At 35.8% G+C, this 13,565-nt stretch overlaps 1 protein-coding gene across 1 annotated transcript in view; it reads right to left on the reverse strand.

Moving 5' to 3' along the window:
- The window catches only part of LOC306852854 (integrator complex subunit 6-like), a 24,853-nt gene continuing 11,288 nt past the window's right edge, over window positions 1-13,565 (reverse strand). The window contains exons 8-18 of the mRNA XM_079389967.1: window positions 11,762-11,914; window positions 8,426-8,558; window positions 7,423-7,517; window positions 7,017-7,127; window positions 6,609-6,824; window positions 6,217-6,343; window positions 4,810-4,952; window positions 4,172-4,400; window positions 2,939-3,307; window positions 2,699-2,792; window positions 1-1,261 (exon numbers count right to left, since the gene is read on the reverse strand). Coding sequence (XP_079246093.1) covers window positions 1,159-1,261; window positions 2,699-2,792; window positions 2,939-3,307; window positions 4,172-4,400; window positions 4,810-4,952; window positions 6,217-6,343; window positions 6,609-6,824; window positions 7,017-7,127; window positions 7,423-7,517; window positions 8,426-8,558; window positions 11,762-11,914 — 1,773 coding nt within the window. The 3' untranslated portion in view covers window positions 1-1,158. The remainder of the gene's footprint in view (window positions 1,262-2,698; window positions 2,793-2,938; window positions 3,308-4,171; window positions 4,401-4,809; window positions 4,953-6,216; window positions 6,344-6,608; window positions 6,825-7,016; window positions 7,128-7,422; window positions 7,518-8,425; window positions 8,559-11,761; window positions 11,915-13,565) is intronic.

A 13,565-nucleotide genomic window follows, 5' to 3' on the forward strand; every position in this document is an offset into this window, starting at 1 on the left:
CATAAAAAAATCATAAAACTTTGTCTATATAATATCGGTTTAAAAAATGTTTTATACAATTCTTAAAATATTTTTATGTTCTTGTTGCAATACCATCAAAAAATAATCTATATTATTATTTATGAACAATAAAAAGTAGTATACATCGGTTTTTAAAAATGAACAAAACAAAAGAATGGGGTCACCAATGTAACTTGCGTCTGTGCAATGAAACGAAGCAGTCCTGCGACTTCTCCCCGATGAGAAGCGTAGGATGACGAAGGATGTCATACTGGACAGAATCAAAACTCTGCTGTGGACCAGTTCATTTCACACCATAGTTGGCATTTCCCATTTGTGTGATGAGCCAAGCGTGTTGTTGTTTTTGGACAGGGTGTTTAATTGGACACTATTGCTTATTGGACACTGAATGACGCTAATCTATGTGACATTACATATCACCATGAATACAACAACAGGCCAGCTAACAAATCTCATAATGAATCTCCAAAGAAAACTCTGCTTTAACTGTAAAAACATGTTTTTCATAGTTAAGGAGTAAAATTGAGCTTGGCGTACTGATGATTGTAGGGTTATTGCTATTGAGTCTACAATAGTGTAGTTCCCAATACAGACTGCTTTAAAGGTCCAACTGTGTTGTTAACCCCATGACTTGTGGGCATTTCATTTCATTTTCCATACCATTATCAGCTCTGAACTATCCATTGATGCCAAATAACAGTGGACGCACAGACATAATATATAAACATACTTCACGTGACAGACGCTGACCTCTGCCTCGGATGACCCTGTAAAATCACACAGTGGATGAGGCTTGGCTTTTCTGGAGTGTACTTATTCATTGTTCATTATCTTATGGTTAAATTACGGCCGCTTTCAGGCCCGGAAAGCCTGCAAATTGACAGAACTCCCCCATCAAACCTGGAACGCCCCTCTCTCCATTGTGAGCACTCTTTCAGAGTTGTGACACAATTCTGTAACTGGAAGCGCCTGGACCGGAGCGTGAGCCAGACAGGCCTCCATTCCTCTCTAATTTATTCTCTCCCTCGCTACATCTCCTCCTAAAGCACAGTACTGAGGCTGATGGGTCGGCCCGTGTACTCAGTTGGCATGCTCTGTCGTCTCGTGTGTCTCTCAGCGCTGAGATGTGACGTCCCACTATCTGCTGTGGACGTTGTTGAGTTGTGTGGGCAGCAACTGTCGGCCTTCAATCTCCTCCAGAGCGCTCTCCAGCTGCTGGATCAGCACACGCTTCTTAAACCTGAGCGAGAGAGAGACAGCTATTTAACTGGATTATATGACATTATATTATATATAATAACATAAACACACTTTACATACACATTACTTTGAAAAGTTAAATTCCATATTATTGCCTGCTTTCAGAGAATGTCTTAAACATTTTTCTGTTTTCTGTTTAGTTTATTCTTAAAAAATACTTATGCAAATTTGCTTCTAAAGTCAATTTATTTTGGTACTTTTATAAGACAAAATTGTCTTATTAATGAGATTCTGCATGAACTTTGGAGACAATTCTGTGCAATTTTATGATGCACATTAATCTTTCAAAATGTCATTTTTTTGAGAGAGGGGGAAAGTGACCTGATATGGGTCCAAGGTGAGCCATCTGTTTCACTACATGTTTCAAAACAATTATAAATTCTAATAATTGTAACTAAACTGTAGTAAAGATAGACAAATACAACGAGCATGCAAGAAATAGGTGACCAGTCTGGTTACTGTTAATTGAAACTAAAAAACTAAAACATTAGTTGAAATAAAGCTGAAACTTAAAGGGATAGTTCACCTAAAATGAGGGCGAGTAAACGATGACAGTTTTAATTTTGGTGAACTATCCCTTTAAACTTAAACGAAAATGAGAAATGTTACCTTGACAACTAACTGAAATGAAATACGTTTACGTACTAAAATGACGGAAATAAAAAGTGAAATAAAAATAAATGAAAACTAAATAGAAACATAAAAAGTAGCACATAACACACAGTTAATAAAATTAAAAAAGAAAATATAAAAAAATGATTCAAAATATGTGACCCTGGACCACAAAACCAGTCTTAAGTCGCTGGGGTATATTTGCAATAGCCAAAAATACATTATATGGGTCAAAATGATTGATTTTTCTTTTATGCCAAAAATCATTAGGATATTAAGTAAAGATCATGTTACATGAAGATATTTTGTCATTTTTTTACTGTAAATATATTAAAAATTAATTTTTGATTAGTAATATGCATTGCTAAAAACTTAATTTGGACAACTTTAAAGGCGATTTTCTCAATATTTAGATTTTTTTGCACCCTCAGTTCCAGATTTTTAAATAGTATCTCAGCCAAATATTGTCCGAACCTAACAGCTAATTTATTCAACTTTCAGATGATGTATAAATCTCAATTTCGAGATATTGACACTTAAGACTGGTTTTGTGCTCCAGGGTCACATATTATTAATTACTTCGGTGTTATATAAGTAATACTAACACAGCAATGCAGGGCACATGTAGAAATATACACATTAGAGACGTGTGGGGAATGATCTGTTTGTCTGTTTGCTTGACCAGTGGCTGGGGAGTATTTAGGAAACCTGTTTATTTGTACAGTCAGTACATGCTGACATCTTCTGTGGTGTCACTGGAGAGAGGAGCATGAAAGGTCTGTGGGTGTTTGAAGAGAGCTCTCACCTGGCTGCCTCTTTGATGGCATGATGAATAAAGTACCTCTGCACTGACACTGGCCCCTTCACCTCCTCCAGTAACCTGAATATTGCCTCATAATCTGCACAAAATAATTAGCAATTCAGTTAAATATATACACTCTTTCATAGTACAAGTGCACTTGATTTAAGCTTGAGAATAATTCAAAGAGAATACAGAAATGAATGGGCATGAATAATTAATTTGGTATTATATCTAGATACTCACTGCAGCCAGGCTTGCGGACTTCTTTGAGGACTCGAGTGCGCAGCTCTGCGTTACTCCCCTCCAGGGGAATCACAACAATTGTGCCCTGTGCCGGAGTGTCTCCTCCATTGCCCTCCTCCACCCCCTCCTGGCCTGGAGGACTCAGGTCCTCACAGTTTTGTGTGAGATCAGAGGGTCTCTCATCCAGACAGTTCTCCAGTCCTATTCTCTCCTCCTCGCCGTCTGGTGTCACCACATCTCCTCTGTCCTCCACAGGTGCAGGTCCTTCTCCCATCCCATCCTCTCCTCCAGGCCACCCGTCTCCAGCCTCCCCGACTGGCGCTCGCTCCCCATTGCTTTCTGTGCCTCCTACACTGTTTCCCTCAGCTCCTATAGGGGAAAATATATGACAGCATATTATTACTTATATTTATGGTAGGTTTTTCAATACACTCAATCTTTGCAACACTGTTTTGGGATAGCATACTAACTACTAACTACTATGATTTCTGCAGTATATAGCACATACACTACACCATTCAAAAGTTTAAGGGTCAGTAAGATTTTTAAGTAAGAAATTAATATTTTAATTCAGGAAGAATGCATTAAATTGATCAAAAGTGACAGTAAAGACATTTATAATGACACAAGGGATTACTATTTCAGATAAATGCCGATCTTTTGAATTTTATATTCATTAAAGAATCCTAAAAACTGTATTACGGTTCCCACACAAATATAACACAGCACTGATATTAAGAAGAAACATTTCTTGAGCATCAAATTAGCATATTATAATGATTTCTGAAGGATCATGTGACACTGAAGACTGTAATGATGATGCAATGATGCTGAAAATAGTGTCATTTTTACACGACATACTTATAGTAATAACAGTAAATTATGCATAATTACATGCAACTAACCGTAAACCAAATGCTAATCCTAACCCTATATTAAGGACATGTTGCTAATTAATATTACACTGAACTTAATTGCATAATTACACTGTAACAAGGACACCTTAAAATAAAGTATAACCTAACATATTATTCGAGAGATCATAACTGGATGCTATGAACATGCAATTTGATGAGTACCTGTGACAACAATGTAGCATACTATTGTTTGAAAGCATGGAATAGTGTCTACTGTTCCTCTTATAATTAAAAAAATAGTAGGCAGTATGCCGTGTCTAAGAATTTAGTAAACAGCAAGCTAAGAATCAGTCAGCTGTGACTCAGAGGACTTTACCTTTGTGTAGTGGGATGGGTTTGATGATCCCTTGCTGGCCCTGAGTCCCTGTGGGGCCCTTGCTGAGGACATGATTGGTTATTATTGGAGGAGATTGGGGTCGGCGCAGCAGAGGGGACATACTCCTCCTCCTCTTCAGGGCAGTGCCTGAGTTAAGATCCCCGGCGTTACTCCGTTTCTTATTTTGTGTGCCTGTCACAAACTCATCTGCTTCATCGATCATCATTCCCTGTTGTTGGGAGAAGAGCAAGAAAGAAAACAAAACAACTTAGCATCTAAGGCACTTCAGTTTTGACCTGTAATCATTTTTATTATCAGAAGACACTTTTCACATTTCTGGGGTTCTCAGAAGCAAAAGTCATCATAGTTGGGTGAACTTCTATAGTGGTGAATCAAAATGGATTTTTTTTGCATTCTCATTTGTTCTTACAAATTCATGATAGCATTTCTATGACTTTCAAAAAGAAAAAAATCAAGAGCTTGATTATGGTGGTCAGAAGAGAGAAAGATGTGAAATTTGCCAACAATCCCTCAGCTGTTGTATTAGAAACACCCACGCAACAGCAACTAGCTTTCTGAAATTTAACGCCAAAATAATATAATACAAAGAACAGTCCGTAGGTTTTACATGCAAGTACCTTCTTGTCCTGCTTGAATGGGTTGCCAAATGTGTGCAGTCGTTTAGGTTGGTCTGGATCAATCTCACGCAGAGGTGATGGCATCATCTTCAGATACTCCTGATAATTTCCCATCTGCCCCACTGGAATACTGTGCAAGGAGTCTACAGAATCATGAAAAAATATTCAATATTAAACAAATATCAGCTGTCCATTTATTAACTTTTTTGATTACATGTCAACATTAGAAATGTAAATATAGTGAAAAGAAATCAGTTTCTCTTGTTGCTATGCTAAATGCATCTGATCATTGTTAATATCCACCACAGTAAACAAAAAGAAACAAAACAAAATGAAAGAGAAAAAACAAAACAAACAATACCATACATGATATTGTGAAAAAAAAGCAAAATGCAATGAAACAAAACAAAATGAAAAACAAAACAAAACAACTACCATGCATAATATTGTGAAAAAGCGAAATGGAACGAAACTAAATAAAAACAAAACAAAACAAAACAAAACAAACAACTACAACACATGATACTGTGAAAACAAAGCAAATTGGAACGAAACAAAACAAAATGAAAAACAAAACAACTACCATCCATAATATTGTGAAAACAAAATAAAAAAAACCCAAAAACAAACAAAACAAAGTTGATTTCTGTTTCCTGCTGTGTTACAATAAAAAGTGAATATACATCGTGTAAAGATGCCATCACAGTTACCATTTTTGCAGGTGAAATCCAGTCATTTTAATAGAAATTGATTGTGAATTTCATGTGAGGGAAAAAGATTTCCCAATGTAAATTTCGCACAGGGCTCAAGTTAATCATGCGGATTGGTCACACCGACCAAAAGATAGCTTCTTGGTTTGTAAGTGACTTCTGTGTGAGCTGAGCTACATACATTTATGCTACTTACAATAGTAAAGTAAAGTAAAGTCGTGACGTATTGTCAAGTATGGTTACCCATACTCGAAATTGGTGCTCTGCGTTTAACCCATCCAAGTGCACACACACAGCAGTGAGTAGTGAACAAATGCACACACACACACACACCGTGAACACACACCCGGAGCAGTGGGCAGCCATGCTGCAGCGCCCGGGGAGCAGTTGGGGGTTCGGTGCCTTGCTCAAGGGCACCTCAGTCGTGGTATTGAGGGTGGAGAGAGCGCTGGATATTCCCTCCCCCCACCTACAATTCCTGCCAGCCGGGGGCTCGAACTCGCAACCTTTCGATTACGAGTCCGACTCTCTAACCATTAGGCCACGACTTCCCCTAATAGACAACAGCTTTTTATTATTGGCTGTGAGAATTTGCCAAATTTCATTAAAATCCGGCAACATGACTTAAGGTGCGGCCACATTAACAGTTATGAAGATTCACTTTGCAGAATGTAATTTTTTTCTCTGGTACAATTACCATCATCCTGGCCTCTGATTAACTTCTGTGTTGTCCTTAAAAGATTTGAACGCATCCGAGTCACTTGATCTAGAAGGTTCCGTCGTGGAATATCATAAGCATTCCTATAGGCCTGGGGCTTCAAATCCTTGAAGAGAAGGTGAGTAAATGATTATAAAAGTTACATTTTTCCCTAACTTAAAGAAAATCGCATATGTTTAAGTCAGTCAGACTTAGATGTCTAGTCAGAAATATTCATCAGATTTAACCTGCATTAGCAAGAAAATACAATTTAAAAGATACAAATGTATATATTAGCATAACTACATTCTGACCTCCAAACATGAACTGAGACATGATTGATTTCAAATAGACCCTGTAATGTAATTCAGCCCCACTCAAACTGTCTGTACCTTGTTGAGAAGTGCAATCTGGAAACCAGCGAGTTCTTTGAAGTTCATGTCGATGAGTCGGAGGGGTACCTCGCCTGTGATGCCCTGCAGGAGCTGCTTGAAATCGCGGCGGTGTGCCAGAGACAGGGCACTCGAGTGGTTCTTAACCTTGATGCCCGTCTCTTGAGGAGGCTTCTTCCCGACAGACACAATCAGACGGTCTGACTCAATCTTTGCCTAGAAAATCAAGTACAACTTGATTTAAAAAGCTGCATCACTTAGGCCTCATACAGATAGGATTTAATACTGAATGAATACAATATGTTAATATGTAATATAGAACATTTCAAGGAAAGTTATGAGTTTGAATACTATTTTAATTTGCAAAAACTGCGTCGGTTTAACTGTCAGCAGCTAAAGCGTGCTCACCTGCTGGCTGAGTTTTTTTAGGTAGGAAATGACACTGTAGCTCAAGCCACAATCCATGTTGTCAGAGATGAGATTTGGGGCTCCCATCATCCTCAGCGCCTTCTTGAGTGGCTACAGAGAGGAAGGGTGGAGAAGCAGAGACAAAGGAAGTGAAAATGAGGACACACTCAGGGTGAATCTGCACTCAGAGCACGTATCCTTGACCTCATTACAGCTGTTAACAGACTATAGAACAAATACAGCTCATAAGAAGGGTTGGATTACAAGTGACCCTTGAGTGCATCTAACAGCCCATGAATTGTATATTGCATTAATTTATATGCACAAAGATGTTGTCTTTTTTGTAAGCACTTCTGTGCTCTATTGGGATGTTTTTTTTTAAAAGTAGGAACGAAGAGCGTCTTACCAAGAGAAAGTAAGGAGGCATGGACTTCAGGTACATTTCAAAGGCCTGCCGCCACTTGAGGATTGGCTTTAGCTTGTGCACTTTAAACAAATCATCTGTAAGGAGAATAAGAGATGGTAAGTGTGCTGAAGAAAATCAGACTCTACATTGCAGGACTAAATTAAATCATTCTCCAGAAGAAGGAAAAGAAAGATGTGCAAAACTTGCACACAATTTACGCAGCAATGTACAAAAAAAAGTATAAATGTTACTGCATTATGTAATTTTTTAAAATAATTTTTGTGTTTTTTTTAAATAATTTTTTTATTCCAAATTTAATTCTTTTTATTATTATTCCTTTGTGTTTGTGTATATGCTGTTCAAAATTTAGCTACAAGTAAGATTCTAAGATTCTATTTATTTGATCAAAAATACATAAAAAACAGCAATATTGTGAAATATTATTACAATTTAAAATACAGTTTATTTCTGTGATGCAAAGGTGAATTTTCATCAGCCATTACTACAGTCTTCAGTGTCACATGATCCTACAGAAATAATTTTAATATGTTGATTTATTATCGATGTATAATCAAAGTTTTGCTGCTTAATATTTTTTTGGAACCTGTGATACATTTTTCAGGATTCTTTGATGAACAAAAAGTAAAAAAAAAAGCATTTATTCAAAATAGAAATCTTTTCTAACAAGCCTTTGCTATCACTTTTTATCTATTAAACACGCCCTTGCTGAATAGAAGTATTAATTTCTTTAAAAAAAAAAGTTTTTAGTTTTTATTCATATTTAGCTGTTTTTCTAAGTTATATTATTTATTAATTATTATTTTTATTCCTTGTTCTTAAATGATGTTTAAATTGAGTTTTACATCTTTTATTGTTCTTTCTCTTTATCATGGCTAAACATATCACTATGTATGAAATGTGCTATGGAAAAAAATGTCCAATTCAATAAATAAGTTAATTTATAGGATAAGGTTGGAAATGTGTTGTGAGGAAACACACGTACCGAGGAGTGGCAAAAGGACGGGATAGTTGTAAGGCATGACGAAGAGGTTGACACAGGTGAGCGTAGTGCTGGCCTTCAGGTAGCCGAACGGATGTGTTAAATCACTGTGTTTGCCGCTGCAGTTCACAAACACCTGGGAGACAGGGGAGAGGAGTTAGCATTGTCTGGTGTCTCCTGAGAGCTCAGCTCTCACATCGAACTGTTTCTCAGAGACAAAACCCATTCATTAATGGCTCATTAGGTGACAGGATTCCTCAGAGACTAGTGTGCTATAAATGCCTCTAAATATGCGTATAAATGGATGTGCTTTTTATCATTTACCTTCTTTTATAGTGAGGCAAGTAATCATGTAACATTGTAACCATGGTAAAAGAACACACACAGATGTTCAGTTATATTGGTATTTGATGAGCTTAAAGGTTAATATGATGCTTTTCTAAAAAATATTTCCACATCTTGGGGGTGTGTTTGAATGAGCCGTTTTAGGGGGCGTGGCAGTCTTAAATTTGATAAAGCATATCTCTTTGGTTTTGAGACTTCAGGGATCTTATCTGTGCACAATCAGCTTGTAACACTCCAAAGAGAAAGGAAAACTTGAAATTGCATCATATGACCCCTTTAAATGTGTGATGCTAGTAGGAAAAAAAAAATCAAAAGAAGCTGCAAAAAACATTTCCTGGTACTGACTAAGGTATTTATAGCAAGTGTATATTTTTTATATATATATATATAAATATATATATCCAGTGACAACAAAATACAGCATGGAAAAATCCTTTAATTTTACTGCATTATTGTCAACCCTCTTTCTTTCAAGAAACTAAATGGTCTGGGTAATAGCTCTTGAGAGACCACTTATCATCATTTCAGAGAAGACTAAAATGAGCTCCAGCAAAAAAAAATTATCTGTATAAAATTATTTCCTTTCCAAGAGTAATCATGCCATGCTCATGGCCCAGTATCAGTCATAGCAGCTTTCAGATTCTTATATTAAAATATTCAATAAAAATTTAATGTTAAAAAGCTTAGAACCACTCAGCTGTTTATAATTTAACTGCAGATACAGTCTGATTAATTTTAATAAAAATCAAATTAACTTGTTTTTAGATTTTCTGAAGAAAATCTCAGTGGTGCTTGCTTGTGATACTCGCTGCCATGACCCTAGGATGCTGCTATTCAGTTGCTAGGTTTTCAAACCAAACACTCAAACGAGGAAGGCCTCATTGCTGCAGGAACAGAAATAATAGTACTTTTTGTTAGTTGTTGATGAGATTGTTTCATTTCAGTGAAAACAAAAAGCAAGAAGATGTTTCAGTATTTAAAAATTCCTTAAAATGGATTAATTCTATTTTTTCTTATATTTTTGGAGATATCAAGTGACAAGTGAAAATTATATGCATTTTATGCAGTCTGTTATAGCAAGTGTGTGTATATATATATATAAAAATCTTTTAATCTTACTGCAGTATTGTCAACCCTCTTTCTTTCTTTTTTTCAAGAAACTAAATGGTCTGGGTAATAGCTCTTGAGAGACCATTTATCATCATTTCAGAGAAGTGAATGAGCTCCAGCAAAAACATTCTGTGTATACAATTATTTCCTATTTTATTTAAAAGAGATGTCATTGATTTTGAATTTTTTTGGTTAAATAAATATCAGTATCTACACAAAATTATGTTTTTTTCTTATACATAAAGTGGGATTTCATGTATACATAAGTATTTTCAGTTTGGTTGCTATTTTGGGTTATATACCAGGAGAAATTACAGATTTTGGACTACATCTCTATCGCGGTTACACACTCACGTGAAATAATTTTTGCTGTTTTATAGGCACTGAACGGTTATATGCTCACACTTCCATGTGTGCAAGTATCCTCCTAAAGTCATTTAAGTGAATAGTGAAAGCAAAACAGCTGAGAAAGAAAACACATGTGTAACAGTATTTTGGATCCAGGCAACTCTTAAAGTGACAGCAGTCTAATATTCCTGCCATTCATGTTAATCAAACAACAAAAGAAAAAACATCTCTCACTGCTCTTGACTAAATCACTTTTGTAACTTTAATAAGAAGTAATATATAATTAATTTACACAGAGAAGAATATGCAGTTATTCATTTAATTGCTTTATACAATGTATGCAGCATTTCTTATTTATTTGTTCTACTGTAGTTTTTTTGTCCTATTTCTTGTAATTAGTTTCTTATTCTTATTTAATCGCTGACTGTTTGTCTTCAGTGAGCTTGAGTTGTTTTGTTTATTTGGGCTAGAATTAGTCTTTTGTGATACTGACACTGGTGACAAGAATTATGAAATTTCTATGATATAAATTTTTGTTATATCATATTATTTTATATCATACACCTTATTCAAACTCATAACTATGTATATTTGGGCACTGGTTTAATTTGACTCTATTGCACTTTACGCTGCTCTGTATTTTGGACTACTACTGTGGCACTGATTATATCGTTGTTCCTCAAGTTTCCTCTAGTGTAAGTCAGTTTAGACTGTAATACTGTAAGAAACCTTGCACAAACTCTGTATTAATGGACGGACATAAAATAAAGTAATATTGTGAAATATTACTACAAATAACTGTTTTCTGTATTATGATACTTTAAAATGTAATTTATTCCTGTGATATAAAGCTGAAATTTCAGCATCAGTCTTCAGTGTCACATGATCCTTCAGAAATCAGTCTAATATGCTGATTTGCTGCTTAAGAAACATTGTTATTAAATATTATTATTATCATCATCATCATCAATATTAAAAACACTTCTTCTACTTAATATGTTTCTGAAAAACAGATTTTTTAGGGATTCTTTGATGAATATAAAGCTCAAAAGGACAATGTTTATTTAAAACAGAAATCTTTTGTGACATTATAATAGTCTTTACTGTTATTTTTCATCAAATTAACCCAGCCTTGCTGAATAAAGCTATTAAATTCTTGACAAATAAATAAATAATATCTTACTGACCCCAAACATTTGAACGGTACTGTCTAACACTGTGTTGGAATAAAAAAAACTATACAACAAAATCTCATTTCAGCTGCTGTTTGACCAGTTACTAAATACAGGACTTTTACAACCGTCACTGTAAATGTGTAAGCCATTAAACTGACGTTACATGTAATTTGTGTTGTGCTTTTTTTACATTCCAGTAAACATGGAAAATCTAAACACCCACTGTTTCTTTCCGCTCTTTTAACACCATGATATCTATCATTGTGAAACTCGGCTCTACCCAGACAACAGTCTGGGGGCTGTGAAAGATGGCATGCTAAATACGGATCAGATTAAATAGTTGTGTGAAAAGGTGTCCCACCTGCCAGCACATGTGAGGAGATTTTCTCTCCAAGATGAACTGGGTGAGCGGAGACGCCTCCAGCTCATATTTGTCAAAAGGCAGCTTGTCAATAACCATCGGCTCACAGTCGATACAGGAAAACCGCACCAGAGGATGGGCAGATCGTGGAGGCTAAAGAGAGAGAAAAAAAACAGAAATCCTCTGTAATACATTCTCACAATGGGTTTTCAAAAGATATGTCTGTTAGATGGCCAATTCATCCTGTAATCACAGCAGCAGTGGGTAATGACCCATGTCTTACAGGCACATGACAACACAAGCTGTTCATTCCCCGAGCAGATAATCTCACAACACTCTGACTGAAGACTAAATAAACCAAAGGAGTGTTTTACAGCAAATAAAACATCGACTTTATATTAGGAATATGAGAAAGAGCCCTTTATCTGCTCAAGTTGACATTTCTCAAGGCACCTGTGTTACCGTCTGCTCCCAAGACCATTGTGCTACTGATTCACAATACTGTAGACACGACAGCGAGGATGTCAGGAAGGAAATGACCTCATGTTAAGCTAACGCTAAGTGCTAAAGCTCTGGTGAGCTGCAGCAGTCTTATTCTGCTGGCAATGGCTCTCTCACAGTGCCCACAGGCTGGCACTTTGGCATGGCACCAGCTGCTGTTTCTACAGTGTACTGTTTAAGAGAGAATAGACAGTGAGGGGGTGGGAAACCTCAGGACAGTGAAGCCTTTCCTCGTGTTACCGCTCTTTTCAGCTCCCTTATCTTCATCCACATTCATTAGCACTGCTTGAGCAAGATGAAAGCTAACCTTTAGTTTGCAGAGGTCATTACCTTTGGCTAATAAATTGCTTCATCTACTCGGCTCGGATGAGCCAATGTTATTACACCTATCCAAACACCTTTTGCAATCCTAGTACTTTTCCGTTTTATTAAGGATCCTGTGAAATTTCAGCGTGCAGAAAGAAACAGCTGAACGTCTGCCAGGTCCCAGAGCTCCGCAGAAAGTCCTTCTGTGCTCGCTCATTAAATATTTTAGCCAATTCCATAGTGTTTTCAGCTAGATTTAACACATTTAACTATGTTTAAAAACCATTTACCACAAGTCAGTGCAAAAAACATGTGCTACATACAGTGCTATTTTAGTATTATTTATATACATTTACAGTTTTTATAGTTTTTTGGTCACACTTTATTTTAAGGTTAAATTCTCACCATTAACAAACCATTAATTATGCCTCAATAAACTCCTAATTTGCTGCTTATTAATAGTTAGTGTGGTAGTTGTTAAGTACAGTATTGGGTAGGATTAGGGATGTAGCATATGGTCGTGGAGAATATGTGCTTTATAAGTACTAATAAACAGCCAATATGATAATAATTGGCATGCTAATAAGCAACTAGTTAATAGTGAGAATTGTTACCAGTTTTTTTTACTCTATTACTCTATTGTAGTTTTTATATAATACTTTACAATAAGGTTCCATTTGTCAACATTAGTTAAATATATTAGTAAACATGAACTAAGAATGAAATATACTTCTGAAACATTTAATGATTATTAATACGTTATTAAAATCCAAAGTTGTATCTTTTAATATTATTTGATGGACCTGAGTTAACATGAATTAATGTTAACAAGGATTAATAAATACTGTAACAATGTATTGCTCGTTGTTAATGTTAGTTAATGCATTAACCGATGTTAACCAATGGAACCTTCCTATAAAGTGTTACTTTTTTATTCATTTTGAACTAGCTTTTATTTATTATTTATTATTTTCAGATTTAATTTAGTTAATTTTTT

The sequence above is a fragment of the Barbus barbus genome (genome assembly GCF_936440315.1).
Source record: "Barbus barbus genome assembly, chromosome: 33".
NCBI lineage: Eukaryota > Metazoa > Chordata > Actinopteri > Cypriniformes > Cyprinidae > Barbus > Barbus barbus.